This window comes from Monodelphis domestica, chromosome 6 (assembly GCF_027887165.1).
Source record: "Monodelphis domestica isolate mMonDom1 chromosome 6, mMonDom1.pri, whole genome shotgun sequence".
In the NCBI taxonomy this organism is placed as follows: Eukaryota; Metazoa; Chordata; class Mammalia; order Didelphimorphia; family Didelphidae; genus Monodelphis; species Monodelphis domestica.
Genome location: NC_077232.1, coordinates 70,298,104 through 70,314,372, shown reverse-complemented (window position 1 = coordinate 70,314,372; position 16,269 = coordinate 70,298,104). Strand labels below are relative to the sequence as shown.

Below are 16,269 nucleotides of genomic sequence, written 5' to 3'. Positions count from 1 at the left end.
TAGAGCTTTTAAAAATGGAATTTCTACCTATCTGTTGCTACTAGACTTTGTTAATAATATATAAAAATGCTGATGATTTATGTGCATTTTGAGATATGACTGATCTATTGATTTGTGTTTCATCATTATCCATATTTCTTACAAGAAAGAGCTCCCAATATGAATAGGGAGAGGTAGCTAAGTGGGGAGTGATAGATAGGCGTGGAAGGAAGGAATAGCAAAAAAAAATTTTCAAAATGAACAAAACTAAAATTAAAAATACAACCTTTTATATATAATATATCATATTTCTTTTAAAGACCAAACTGTATTTAAATGTTTGTGTTTGTTTATGATTGTTATGTTTGAAATAAAATAAATTTTCTTAAATATTGCTTTTTTACCTGGAATATTTTAATTATTTCCATCCCTAAACTCATTGTTCTTCTCTTCTAAGTCCCATAATATAAGATATAAAATATTAAAATACTGTTGAGCAAAGGGAAGATCCTGACTATAACACTTATTTATGGGTCTATGGTCCAATATTTTCTTTGTAACCACATGAAAAAAGAATGCCTTGATGAAAAAAAATGTTTAGAATTCAGGGTGAATTTCACAAGTTTCCCTTTAACCTTTCCTCTGAACTACATCTTACATTTTGCATCTCTTGCATCTTACTTTTCTGACCAAGGAAAGGCCATCCTCATGTTCTTTTCTCTTCTACAATTGTAAACTCCTCAATATCATCCCCAAACATCTCTGCTCCATTTCCTGAAAAAAGATTGTCCTTTTGCCTAGTGCCAACTCCTCTAGTTCCTCCACTGATCCCATCTCTCCTTTGTCAACCCCATGTTTTCCCTATTGAAAAACTCCTATCTGATCTTTCCTTGTCAGCTTTATTTTCCCAAGTCATGGCAGCAGTGCAGCCTCCTTATAATGCATATGCCACACGCTCTGTACTAGCCCCTTTTCTTTCTTTCTATAGCTTCTCAATTAGCTAATCAGCTTCCTCTGTCATTAACATTTCCATTGAGATGATTTGAAAATCTATATATGATCTGTAAACTCCAATCCAGACATCACCAATTATTAGACATTTGTATATACATGTCCAAAGTAATTTCAAACTGGGGTCCAAAAGAGATTTCATCTTATCCCCAATCTTATATCTAAAATCATTTATCTCCATAATTTGTTGTTTTTTTCATCTTCCCACTACCCTTCTAATTACCCTTGTTTGCAATCCTGGAATTAATCTCAACTCTTCTATCCATCTTCCCTTTCTCAACCAATCAACTGCCAAGTCCTGCCACTTTGATATCCACAACTTAATCTCATCTCCTCTTCTGTCCACTCACATAACCACTATCCTAACATGAGTTTTCATCTTCTCTCATTTGGGCTATTACAAAAGCCTCTTAATTTGAAATTAATTTTCTCCTTCCTCAAAACTATTCTTCAAAAAACTTCAAAAATGATCTTCCTAAGGCCCATGGCTGACCATGTCATTTGTTTACACAACTCTTGAAAAGGTCCCTATTGCGTTGAGGATAAAAGAACACTTCTTCACCTTGTTATTTAGAATCCTGCACAATCTCAATCTAAATTTCATTTTACACTTAGACACATACTCTATATTATAATCCAACTGGCCTATTGACTCTTCCTCAGACTCAGAAATCTACCTGCATCTCTCTTATCTTCTTTATGCTCAAAATTCGGCACCTCATCTCTGCTTCTTAGAATCTCAAGCTTCCTTTGTGTCTCACCTAGGCAATCACAACTTACATGGAGTCTAGCTTCTAAAACTCTGTCCCTCTTCAATTTATCTTGTATTTACTTATTCGTGTAAACATTTTATCTCTTCCTCAGCAATGGAATGTAAACACCAAAAGATTAAGGATTCTTTTTCATTTTATTTCCTTTGTATCTCCAGTACCTACAACAGGGTCCTGTGCAAAATGAACACATAAAAACATAGTTGAATTCAAAGCATTGAAACAGACTTGAAAGCTTCATTCATATTGGCAGCATAATCATTATAATCTGGAAACAGGATCATTGATAATGACATCAGAATGTAAATTTCATAAATTACTTTCCTACCATGGTTTTTGGAGGAAAACAGTTATTTTTATTTTATAGATGAGATAACTGAGGAACACAGAGATTCAGTCACTTGCCTGTGATCATTGTTGCAGAAAGTAAAATTCAGACATGAAATTCAGATCCAGTTCTCCTGACTTCAATTTCAATTCTCTTTCCACTGCACAAACAGTAACTAAATAAGTGAAATTCCTCCTCCCAAAGCCACAATTTGAGAAGTGGGGCAAAACACAGGAAACAAATAACCTATGTATACAGAGAGATCTTTATGTAAGTATCCTTCCATACCTAACCATGTTCCATCAAGTATTTATTGTTTGTAGTGGTGTTTCCAGATGTACAGTAAGACCTGTGGTCAACCACAATTTAGTTACTAAGATGCTGATATAATGTTCTATGTACATACCTCACTTCCAAATCTTTTACTTTTTATAGCACTACAAGGAACCAGACACTTGAAGACAAAAATCAGGAATGAATCTCACTCACTGAAACAAAACAACAGAGAGATAGAGAGAGAAAGAGAGAGAGAGAGACAGACAGACAGACAGACAGACAGAGACAGAGACAAAGAGACCGAGACAGAGACAGAGGGACAGAGACAGAGACAAAGACAGAGAGACAGAGAGAAATGTATTAAAGCTTCATGCACACCTGAAATCAATATAAAGTCCATCACAGTAAAAGATGAAGGCCTCCTTGATATGAGCTACAAATAAAAAGTCAGGACTAAGTATTTGTAAAGCAAAATGGAGAATAGCAGTGATATCTATTGTTGCAAGAAAATGATAGCTTTAGACTGCAAGGTATTATCTTCACGTGACATCCACATATTTATGACGAGTTTTATATAGCATTTGGGATTTCACTCCTTTAGTAGTCTAACAATGAATATAACTTGCATCATTAAAGTGCCATTTGAAATCCACTGGGATAAAGAAGATTACACACACACAGAGGAATTATGTGAGAAGTTCTCCAAATTCTCTGGAGCCTTCATTTATTTTTTCTTTGTCTAAATTTATCCAGGATTTTTAAAAAGCAAAAGAGAAGATTGAATGGCAGCATATCCAATCTAGTATGATGTGCCATGGAAACTCTCATTCTGGCATCAACATGTGGCAGTTGTGGGTGGGACAATGTTCACTAGGTTTGAAGAATGTCTTCATCACCTCATCAGATTCATTTTGGTTAGCCTACAACCCATCAAAATTACACATATATCTAAATGAGGCTGTGTAACTCAGATTATGGTAAACTGGAGATCTGAGAATAATGGTTCTTTTCATAGTGAAGAAAATTAGTCATGTGGAAAGTCAGTATTGATCATCTTTTCTAGGATCCTGATAAAATTCCCTTGGAATATGAGAGCAGTTATGAGAGGTGATAAAGATTTTCTACTAGAGAATTGACATATTCTGTGAGTTTTCTGAGGGCCAAGAGATAAAGATCTTTCACTCCCTAGTAATACAAGAACAAAAGAGATTCTGGGACTTGGCAAAGTGATTTCATCTTGTCCTCTCTGCCTTTGAAAGAGGGAAGCTTGAAAGAACCTCCTTACAAAGATCTTCAAGTGAGTTAGGTTATTATGTCAGAGAAGACAGTAAGCTAAATTGGTGTTTGTCTAATCAATTATTTTAGAACATTATATTTGGGTATTACTTTCAGTGTATTAAAAAGAATTGGCTATGAGTGAATTACTGAAGGAAGTAATTAAACTAAGGGAAAAATCAAGATGGAGGATCCAGTGATTGGGAACTTTTTTTTTACTTTTTTTTTAATTTTAAACATTATTTTATTTGGTCATTTCCAAACATTATTCACTGGAAACAAAGATCATTTTCTTCTCCTTCCCTTCCCCCCCCCCCCCCACCTTTCCCTCTCCCATAGCCGACACATGATTCCACTGGTTATCACATGTGTTCTTGACTCGACCCCATTTCCCTGTTGTTGGTATTTGCATTAGAGTGTTCATTTAGAGTCTCTCCTCAGTCATATCCCCTCAATCCCTGTAGTCAAGCAGTTGCTTTTCATTGGTGTTTTTACTCCCACAGTTTATCCTCTGCTTGTGGATAGTATTTTTTAGATCCCTGCAGATTGTTCAGAGACATTGCATTGCCACTAATGGAGAAGTCCATTACCTTCGATTGAACCACAATGTATCAGTCTCTGTGTACAATGTTTTCCTGGTTCTGCTCCTTTCGCTCTGCATCACTTCCTGGAGGTTGTTCCAGTCTCCATGGAATTCCTCTACTTTATTGTTCCTTTTAGCACAATAGTATTCCATCACCAACATATACCACAATTTGTTCAGCCATTCCCCAATTGAAGGGCATCCCCTCGTTTTCCAATTTTTGGCCACCACAAAAAGTGCAGCTATGAATATTCTTGTACAAGTCTTTTTCCTTATTATCTCTTTGGGGTACAAACCCAGCAGTGCTATAGCTGGATCAAAGGGCAAACAGTCTTTTATCACCCTTTGGGCATAGTTCCAAATTGCCCTCCAGAATGGCTGGATCAATTCACAACTCCACCAGCAATGAATTAGTGTCCCCACTTTGCCACATCCCCTCCAGCTTTCATTACTTTCCATAGCTGTCATTTTAGCCAATCTGCTAGGTGTGAGGTGATACCTCAGAGTTGTTTTGATTTCCATCTCTCTGATTATAAGAGATGTAGAGCACTTTTTCATGTGCTTATTAATAGTTTTGATTTCTTTGGCTGAGAACCTGCATGTTCATGTCCCTTGCCCATTTATCAATTGGAGAATGGCTTGATTTTTTGTACAATTGATTTAGTTCTTTGTAAATTTGAGTAATTAAACCTTTGTCAGAGGTTTTTATGAAGATTGTTTCCCAATTTGTTGCTACCCTTCTGATTTTGGTTACATTGGTTTTGTTTGTACAAAACCTTTTTAATTTGATGTATTCCAGATTATTTATTTTGCATTTTGTAACTCTTTCTAATTCTTGCTTGGTTTTGAAGTCTTTCCCTTCCCAAAGGTCTGACATGTATACTATTCTGTGTTCGCCTAATTTTTTTATAGTTTCCTTCTTTATGTTCAAGTCATTCACCCATTTTGAATTTATCTTGGTGTAGGGTGTGAGGTGTTCATCTAAACCTAATCTTTCCCACACTTTCCTCCAATTTTCCCAGCAGTTTTTATGAAATAGTGGATTTTTGTCCCAAAAGCTGGAATCTTTGGGTTTGTCATATACTGCTCGAGTTTATTGTTTATCTCTGGGTTTTCTGGGAGACCAATAATTCGGAGGTTTTTTCTTCTCCCTCAGTTTTCCAAGTCTGTGACCTTCTCAGTGAGATATTTTATGTTTTCTTCTAATTCATTAATTTTTTGAGTTTGCTTTATTGATTCTTGTTGTTTTATGATCTCACTTTCTTCGACTTGCTTAATTCTGGTCGTTAGGGACTGGTTTTGCTTTTCAGCTTTGTCTGCCCTTCTATTGGATGCTTTGAGCTCTTTTTCTAATTGAGTAGTCTTATCTGTCAGACTGCTGATCTCTTTCCTTCATTTTTCTTTCCAGGTTTCCATCTTTTGGATAAGTTCTAGTTTGAGATCTTCCAGAGCTTGTTGATAGTTTCCATTTTGGGAGGCATGTTCTGATTTTTTTTGGATTTCATCCTCATTCTCTTCTTTTCCTTGGGTACTTCCACCATAAAAGTTTTCAATAGTCACCTTTTTCCCTTTCCTCCTGGAGGCTTGATTTTGGGCCATGTGAGCCATCCCTTTGGTGGTTTTATTCCCCTTTCCTTTTTGGTCTGGGGTCTGGGTGATATGGGCGGGTTTTCTGTGAATTTAGGTTGCCTCAGACTAGTTCTTCCCAGCCTCCAAGGTTTCTTAGAGCGCTGGGGCCCTGATCACAGCTACTGCCCAGGTGTTCAGCTCTGCCCAGACAATCAGCGCATGGTCCGCCCCTTGTGTTTAGCTCCGCCCAGATGTTCCGCGCAACCACCCCAAGTACAGCTTCGCGGACCCCCATGGTCAGCGCAGGGTTCTCCCATGAAACTGCCCTGAGACGTTTTTCCTGGCAGTCTCCAGATCCCAAGGACCCTGGAGTGCCCCCCCCCCCCCAGACAGAGATGTTCCCCACTCACTCGCTGTACCAGTGAGTGCTCCGGTAGCTCACTCTGGTTTGGTCGGTGAGGTGGGGGGGGAGGGAAGGGCGGCTCAGTTCACGTTTTTGTGCAAGCGTTTCCTCCTTATTATAGTGTGGAAATGTTCAAACCCCACCTACCTTCGCCTCTGTGGGGTACTGGGGAGTACTGGGGAGTACTGGGGTGTCCTTCTGTTCCTCCAAAGGTGATTTTTATGCTCCTTTGATGTAGTCTATTTCATTTGGTCCCAGGGAGAGGAAGCGTGTGGCGTCTAGATTGCAGCCATGATTACCCGGAAGTCCTCAAGGATACTGATTGGGAACTTTTGACCCAGGCAAGTTATAAATTATTGGAATATACAATCCCAAAAAATAGGAACCCCCCAAAACACTAGGGAAATATAAAAGTTTGGAAGATCAGAAGATCAGACTAAATGTTCACTTTCAAGGACTGGATGGAGCTCCCCAGGGACTTTTTCTTATATCCAGTTGAATGATGTGTGTATCTCAGATTAGGTTGTTATTTAGTGGCTTGCTTGTATTCAGAACTGTTATTCCCGATGTAGCATCTTTTCAGTTCTTTGAAACATTGTCCTATGAACCAGAGAACTTGATCACAAGCCTTTGGACTCTTAATTTCATACTCTTGAACCATATTTCCAAATATATTTTTCACTCTTCTCACCTATGCTCAACTTTAAATGGAAATAATGTAATTTTATGTTAGATGGCTGTAATGATTATCTATGGAGATGGTGTTTGTAGGTATAAAAGAGCCTGTGATGTGCTGAAAGGTAGAAGTCTAGGTGGAGTGACTCTTAGAGATATTAAGATGTAGAATCAACTCTTCTGGAGAAATCCCAGAGCTTGTCACTTGGCAATCTTTCAGTTAGCTCTTAACAAGATCTCCAGCAAGGAAAAGTGCTTCCTGCCACCTTTAGATCCCAGCTAAAAATCCCAGAGTTCCTCTCAGAGCTCTTCCAGGTGTGTTCTTCTTTCCCATGATCCTCTGCTACCAAGTCTTTGCCCTTCAACCACCTCTTCTTCCAATGTTCCATCTTTTCCTTTGCATCCTGCTCTTACAATGGCATTATTATTGATAATATTTCTCTACTTCCTCAGTCTTTGTTTTAAAATGTTTACATCAAATTTTCCTTGGATCTGCTAGTTTCATTTAAAAAATTTTAATATTCATTTTAAAAAATATGGTGTTTCATATTTTTCCCTCCCTCCTCTCCTCCCTCTTCTTTGAGAAGGAAAAGACTTTGGTACAGTTTGTATATTTCAAGTCATGGAAAATATTTCAATATTAGCCTTGTCATAATAGAAAACACAGACTGAAAAGCTCCCAAGAATAATAAAATGCTTAAAAGTGCTTTATTCTGTATTCAGGTGCCATTGATTCTTTCTATGGAGATGGATACCGTTTTTTGTTAATGGTCTTTAAAATTTGTTTTGGATCATTGTATTTCTTAGGATATCTGCCATTCAAAAGTAGATCATACAATATCATACTTAATATGTACATTTCATTATGTATCAGTTCATGTTGTCTTTCCATTTGTTTTTCTGCTGACATCTTGCTCATCATTTCTTATATCACAATAATATATACTATCACAGTGACATACCAAAGTTGTGCAACTATTCCCCAATCGATGCACATTTCCTCAATTTCCAATTATTTGCCACCACAAAAAGAACTAATCTAAATATTTTAGCACTCAGATATCCTTTTCCTTTTCTTTTATCTTCTTGGGCTACAAACCTAATAGTGAATCAAGGATGTAGTGCTGAGTCAGTGGTTATGCACATAACTCTTTGGGTATAATTCCAAGTTGTTTTCCAAATAGTTGAAACAATTCACAACCCTACCGTTTGTACCTTAGGGTCTCTATTTTTCCATATCCTCTCAATATTTGTCATTTTTCTCTTCCGATGAATCAGACAATGAATAAAGCATTAGGTGGTTTCCCACAGTTGTTTTATTAATTTCTATTTCTTTCATCAAAAGTGACTTAGAGTATCTTATATGTGTATTTGATTTCTTCTTCTGAAAGCTTTCTGTTCATATCCTTTGACCATTTATGAATAGAGTAAGAACTCATTATTGTAAAATTTGTTCAGTCTTCTGTATATTTCTGCAATGGTTCAAGAAAGAGGGGCAGTGGCAGATTTCACAAGAACATTACAGAAAATAAAGGCTGTTGTAAACTGTCAGGATCTTTCTGCCTGAGAACTTTAAAACTAATTAAAGAGGATCACATTAATTTTCATCCTATAACTTCCAAAATGTAAAAGGGAGGGAAGTTGGGATGAATTGTGTTGGGTCAGTGTCAGAAGATTATTTGTGGTTTGGAAAGGCCAGTAAGACCCAGCTAGGCAGAGTGTGGTCTGAGAGTACACACACAGATCACTCAGTGAAATGGGAAAATAGGTTTAATAACAAAAGAATGAGCTAGAAGGGTATGGGATAATCTAAAGCCAATTTTCTAACTAATACCCCAGGATCTAATGTCTTTTCACAGAGATTCTTCAGAGTGATTTCCTACTCTAATCCTCTTCTCACTGCCTAAAATGCCAGTCCCTATTTTTGGCTAAGCTACAAATAAACCCCCCTTAGTTGGTATTAAGGAAAGGTTCTGTGTAAGCCTGATAGGGTCCAGGGAAGGTCTTAGATCCAAAAAGAACTTGGGTCTGCTCTCACAATCAGTGGAGATGGTTGGTCAGGATCACCAGGTTCTGCTTCAAGGAAATACAGCAACCAAGACAGCAAGCAGGACGATATCAAGGACAGGATCAGCCATTAAAGAAATGTAGCCATCACCTCTAGACATCTCCAGAGAGAGACAGCTAACAGCCGGAGGACCAGTCTAACCCTTCCTTCAAAGTTCCAGAATCTTCCTGCTGGTCCTTTGCAAACTTACACACTTTCCTCCTTAACTTAACTTTTCCTTATAACAAAAAGTGGGTAAAAGCATGAGTCTAGTTCTTTACTTAGGCACACGATGAACATAGCAGAGATTGTGAATAGTCAGTGTTGGCCCAGATTAGCAACTTGGGGTTGACATACATTCTAGTACCTCTGTACATTAGGAATATGTTGCTGTTCCCTGGAAAGAAGGCCTACCATGAGCATTTTCCTCACAGTTAGCCTACAAATGAAGTGACCAATGGATATAAATGAGTAAAAGGCAGAAAAAAATGCACCAAAAAGATCATGTAAAATTATAATCAAAGTTAAATGTTTAATTAGTACTTGAAAAAATGAAGATTACAAAGAAATGGGAAAAATAATTAATTTTGACTAGTGCATTCTGTCAGCCAGAAGAATGAATAGAAATTTAGTTTGAGTTAGAGAAGTAAAGGATTAACAATTAGGAAAGTGATAATTCCACTGGATTCTGCCTTGATAAGATCACATGTGGAATATCATGTTCAGAACAAGACGCATTATTTTAGGAAAACAGAAAAATAGAGAACATCTAAAGGAAAATAGTTAAGACAATGGTTAGTCAAGAAGTATTTGAAGTGTTTACTATCTGCTGCACACTATGTTATAATTTGGAATGTAAATAAAAGCATTAAACATTTCCTGCCATGTAGAAGCTCATATTCTATTGGAAGAAACACTATGTGTATAATTAGGTTTACACAAAATATAGGCAGAGTAGATGAAAAGTCATCGTAAAGAGGAAACTATTATTACCTTGTGATGCCCCAAAATATTTCTTGCAAAAAGTGGAACTTTACCTGTCTTGAGGAGAGGCAGAGAAACTAAGTGGCAAAGGTGGAGGAGCAAAGCATAATAGCCATGAGAAGCAGTCAGTAAAAAGATATAAAAGATAGAATGATACATATATACACATGTAATTTATATATATATATATATATATATATATATATGTGTGTGTGTATTCATTCATACACACCCATGAAATTGTATATACAAATGCAAATAACCCAACAGGGAAATGTGAGGGGAAGAGGTTAAGAGAAAGATGAGGGAGATGGGTGATAAGAAATGGACTTTTCAGAATGAAAGAGAGAGAGAGAGAGAGAGAGAGAGGGGGGGGGAGGGGAAGAAAATAAAATGAAAGAAAAGGGATGGAGGGAAATACACAATAATCATAACTATGAATGTGAATGGAATGATCTCACAGATAAAATGGAAGCAGAAAATAGAATGAATTATAAAAAGAATCCAACAATATGTTGTTTATAAGAAACATACTTGAAGCAGGAGGATCCACATAGACCTAAAATAAAGAGCTGGAGGAGAACCTAATAGGCTGCTGATGATGTAAAAAGTAGGCAGATCTCATGATCTCAGGCAAAGGAAAAGCACAAATGCCCTTATTGAAAGATATAATTATGGGAACTACATTATAGACCATGTAAATCAGACATTTTTATAACATGTTTCTCTTGTGAAGGCCTCAATTCTCAACTATATACTCATTAGAGAACTGATTCAAATTTATAAAAATAAGAGCTATTTCCCCAGTTGATGAATGTCAAAGGATATAAAGAGGCAATTTTCAGAAGATTAATTCAGTTTATATAATAATAGCTCTAAATCAATATTGCTTAGAGAAATACAATTGAAGACAACTCTAAGGTACCACTTTGCAGCTATCAGAAATCACTAATGCTAGAGGGAAAGAAGGAAAATAGGTATGCTAATAAACTGCTGGTGGAGTAGAGAATTGGTCTAATCATTCTGGAGAAATATGTAAAGCTATGGGCAAAGTTCATTAAAACTGTGCATAACTTTTGACCCAGTTATACCAGGACTAGGTGTGGAGTAGAAAGATATCAAAGAACAAGCATATGGATCTATCTGCACAAAAATATTTATAGCAGCTCTTTTGTTGTGGCAAAGAATTGCTTATCAATTGGATTATAGTTTACCAAATTGTGGTATCTGATTATGATGGATTCTTGTACTATAAGAAATAATGAGGGGTAGTTTCAGGAAAACTTGACAAGAACCATATGAATTGATACAAAGAGAAGAGGAAAAACTGGGAGGAGCAGCAATGTAGGAATGATGATTAGCTGTGAAAGATGTAGTTACTCTGGTTGAAACAATGATCTAAAAGGATTCTGAAAATATTGAGAACTGATCAACTTTAGGAATAAACTGAAATATAATTTTCTCACGTTTTTGCTTTTTTAAAAAATATTTTATTTGATCATTTCCAAGCATTATTCATTAAAGACATAGATCATTTTCTTTTCCTCCCCCCCACCCCCCATAGCCGACACGTAAATCCACTGGGCATTACATGTTTTCTTGATTTGAACCCATTGCTATGTTGATAATATTTGCATTAGAGTGTTCATTTAGAGTCTCTCCTCAGTCATGTCCCCTCAACCGCTGTATTCAGGCAGTTGCTTTTCCTCTGTGTTTCTACTCCCATAGTTTATCCTTTGCTTATGAATAGTGTTTTTTTTCTCCTAGATCCCTGCAAATTGTTCAGGGACATTACACCGCCACTAATAGAGAAGTCCATTACGTTCGATTATACCACAGTGTATTAGTCTCTGTGTACAATGTTCTCCTGGTTCTGCTCCTCTCACTCTGCATCACTTCCTGGAGGTTGTTCCAGTCTCCATGGAACTCCTCCACTTTATTATTCCTTTTAGTACAATAGTATTCCATCACCAACATATACCACAATTTGCTCAGCCATTCCCCAATTGATTGGCATCCCCTCGTTTTCCAGTTTTTGGCCCCACAAAGACCGCAGCTATGAATATTTTTGTACAAGTCTTTTTGTCCATTATCTCTTTGGGGTACAAACCCAGCAGTGCTATGGCTGGATCAAAGGGTAGATATTCTTTTGTCGCCCTTTGGGCATAGTTCCAAATTGCCCTCCAGAATGGTTGGATCAGTTCACAACTCCACCAGCAATGAATTAATGTCCCTACTTTGCCACATCCCCTCCAGCATTCATTACTTTCCTTTGCTGTTATGTTAGCCAATGTGCTACGTGTGAGGTGATACCACAGAGTTGTTTTTATTTGCATCTCTCTGATTATAAGAGATTTAGAACACTTCTTCATGTGCTTATTAATAGTTTTGATTTCTTTATCTGAGAACTGCTTATCCATGTCCCTTGCCCATTTATCAATTGGAGAATGGCTTGATTTTTTGTACAGTTGATTTAGCTCTTTATAAATTTGAGTAATTAAACCTTTGTCAGAGGTCTCTATGAAGATTTTTTCCCAGTTTGTTGTTTCCCTTCTGATTTTAGTTACATTGGTTTTGTTTGTGCAAAAGCTTTTTAATTTGATGTAGTCAAAATTATTTATTTTACATTTTGTGATTCTTTCTATGTCTTGCTTGGTTTTAAAGTCTTTCCCCTCCCAAAGGTCTGACATGTATACTATTCTGTGTTTACCCAATTTACTTATGGTTTCCTTCTTTATGTTTAAGTCACTCACCCATTTTGAATTTATCTTGGTGTAGGGTGTGAGGTGTCACTTTTTGCTTTTTATAAAATGGCTAATATAGAAATCCTTTTTGCATGATATCAAAAGCATAATTGATATATTGCTTGCCTTCTCAATGAGTGTGGAAGTAGATGGTAGGAAGGGGGAGAAATTGGAACTCAAAACTTAAAAAGAAAAGAATATTTAAAATAAATAAGAAATGTTTTTTAAAATAATGCATTTAATTGAATTCATGAAAAAAAGTGTCTCCTAAGCATCAGTTTTCTCAAGGCACCTTTTACTTCATTGTTCCTTAGACTGTAAATGATGGGATTCAACATGGGAATCATCATACTATAGAAAAGAGACACTATTTTGTTCTGCTCTGTTGAATAGGTGGATTTAGGCATTGCATACATGAAAGTAATGGTCCCATAGTACAGAGTGACTGCTGTGAGGTGAGAGGTACAAGTTGAGAAAGCTTTGGATTTTCCCTTAGAAGAGCTTATCTTAAGGACAGAGAAAACGATATACACATAGGAGATTATTATAATGAACGCTGTTATCATAAGTACTAATCCAGCAGAGACAGCAGGAAGAACTTCAGCAAGATCATCTTGGTAGTAGGAAAGCTTCAAAAGTGGTGAATAATCACAAAAAAAGTGACTAATCTTATTGGGTCCACAGAAGGATCGATTCAATAAGCAACCAGTAAAAGTCCAAGCATTTATAAAACCACTCAGGTAGGATGTGGTAAGTAACAGAGTACAGACCCTAGTAGACATGTTGGTGGAGTAGAGTAGGGGGCTACAAATGGCCACATACCTATCATAAGCCATGACAGCCAGCAAGAAGCACTCAGTACTTCCAAAAGTAGATGTAAAACAAAATTGGGTCAAACAGCCTCCAAAAGAGATTAAGGTTATTTCCCTCACATAGCTCGTAAGCATGAGAGGTGTGACAAATGAGGAAAATCCAAGGTCCAGAAATGCCAAGTGACTGAGGAAAAGGTACATTGGAGTTTGAAGCTGGGAGCTCTTTCTGATCAATATGATTATGCTAAGGTTTCCAACTACTGTGACAATATAGACACCTAGAAATATCACAAAGAGGATGATACGAAGACTTGGATCATCTGTCAACCCTAAAATAATGAATTCAGTCACAGCAGTGCAGTTATTGCCAAACATCTGTCCTGGAAAGTGTGCCTATTAGACAAAAGAAAATGAAATTAAAATAGATCATAGAACTAAGATTTGGTTTTGTCGATTGAAGTATATAGGACACATTCACTGAGCACCTCCTACAAGCCCATTCTATTAACTTAATTCCATATTATATTCCTATACTCCATGGCAGGGTGCTTAAAAAAACAAAGTAGAGATGAACATAGTTTTCTCCATGGACCAACAATCCTGTATCATTTGCTAATTTTTCCATTTTGACAGAGTGGAAAAGTAAGGAGAGGACAATTTATTCCCTTAAATATATGCAAACTCTATACAAATGTGTACTTGCTATTTTGCTAAGTAAATGCTTTGCTTAATTGATTCCAACAAAATAGAGCCTGTTTTGTGTTCTAGATGTCTCAGAAGATCAACTTTCACAATTAAAAATGTTATCCATCTCATACTCCTTAATTATGAAGAAAGTTCTGGATTCCAAAATGACCTTTCTGCTCTGAAATCACAAATGAGGAGAAATGAGGAATCTGGATTCTATATCTCTTTCTCTTCCTTTATTCCTAAACTTGACCTTATTGCAAAGAGCTTTGGAAATGATTATTTCTAAGCATAGTAAGGCTTTATTTCACTTTCTCAACCTGTAGTAACCATATTCCATTTACATGTTTCTCCCTTCAGTTGGAGAATAGTTCAGTGAACTGTCGTACAGGAACGTAGTGGCAATTTATTATGCCATAAGAAGTAATGAACATGTATTCCTTGAAGTAGTAACATGGAAACAGTTTATTAGCTGATAAAGCAGAAGAATATATATGATGATCACAAGAATCATGAGAGGGTAAACAACTTTGAAAGTCATCAGAACTGAGACCAAAGTGGTGACAAATTGTGTCTTGAAAGGACTTGAAAAAATATTTACCTCTTCCTTCTTAGAAGGCTTAGAGAAGGTAGAGAATAAGACATGCAATCTCATACATGGTTTATCTATTGATTGGTATTTCTTGATTATACATATCTCTTGTAAGGGAGAGCTGCCACTAGGCGTGGGGAAAAGTAGCTAAGTGAGGAGTTATAGACAGGAGTGGAGGGAAGGAATAACAAAAAATGTTTGAAAATTTACAAAAGAAAAAGAAAAACTCAACTTTGCATGTGTGTATATATATATATACATATATATCATATTCCTTTTAAAGAACAAACTGTGTTTAAAAGTTTGTATTTGTTAATGCTTAAGTTAAAAGAAATGTCCTTAACTATTGGGTTTCTTTTTCCTGGAATATTCTAATTACTCTCCTCCCTAATCTCATTGTTGTTCTCTTCTAAATCTCATAAAATAAGATATAAAATATTAAGATTCAGCAAATAGTAATTCATGACTATAACATTCACTTATGGGTCTATGATCCAACACATTCTTTGTGACCACAAGGAAAAAGAAGCCCTTGATGAAAAAAAATGTGAAAGGCAGGATGAATTTTACAACTCCTCCTTTACTCTTCTTCCCTCTGACCTGAGGACCTTGCATCATACTTTTCTGACCAAAGAGAGGCTGTCCCCATGAACTCCTTTTCTTTTCTCTTCTACAATTGCAAATTCCTCAAAATCAACCTCTATTGTTTCTACTCCATTTTCTGAAAACATATCTATCCTTTTGGCTAGTTCCAAACCCTTCTTCTTTTATTGATCCCATCTCTCCTTTTCTAACCCTATGTTTTCCCCATTGAAAAATTCCTATCTAACCTTTCCTTCTCAGCTTCCTTTTCCAGGTCTTGGCTGCAGTGCAGTCTCTTTATCATGTATGTGCCCCAGGCTCTGTCCTAGGCCTTCTCCTTTCTTTCTATAGCTTCTCAATCAGTCTATTAGCTTCTTCTGTCATTAACAACTCCTTCCAGATGAATTTAAAGTCTATATATCATGTCTCAACTCCAGTCCACACATCACCAATTCTTGGGCATTTGTCCTTGTATTCAAAAATCATTTCAACCTGGAGTCCAACAGAGAAGTTATATCATGCCCAGTCTTCTACCTAAAGCCATGTATCTACATAGTTCATTTTTTTTCAGCATCACACCACCTTTCTAATTTCCTTGGTTTTTAATCCTAGAATTAATCTCAGCTGTTCTTTCCATATTCCCTTTCTCAACCAGTCAACTGGCAAGTCTTCACATTTGATTTCCACAATATATATCTCATCTTCTTTTTTGTCTACTCATACAGTCATCACCCTAACTCCAGTTTCCATCTCCTTTCGTTTGGACTATTACAAAAGTCTCTTAATTAGATGTTTACTCTCATCATCCTCAAAAATATTCTTCAAAACCTTACAAAAATATTCTTCCTAAACTCAATGGGGGATCATGTCATTTGTTTACACAAACCTTGAATAGATGCCTTGAGAACAAAAACAATTCTTCAGCTTGATATTTCGAGTTTTGCACAGTCTG

General features: G+C 36.5%; 1 protein-coding gene across 1 annotated transcript; it reads right to left on the bottom strand.

The window, feature by feature from the left end:
- Positions 1-12,892: 12,892 nt before the first annotated feature.
- Positions 12,893-13,808, bottom strand: LOC100027944 (olfactory receptor 508-like). The gene has a single exon (XM_001378060.4). It carries the CDS (start codon positions 13,655-13,657, stop codon positions 12,893-12,895), a length of 765 nt encoding a protein of 254 aa, XP_001378097.4. The 5' UTR covers positions 13,658-13,808.
- Between the last annotated feature and the right edge of the window lie 2,461 nt (positions 13,809-16,269).

What these genes read in the sequence shown, in the direction of transcription:
- LOC100027944 (XM_001378060.4), bottom strand. Translation starts at nt 13,657, where the DNA reads ATGTACCTTTTCCTCAGTCACTTGGCATTTCTGGACCTTGGATTTTCC.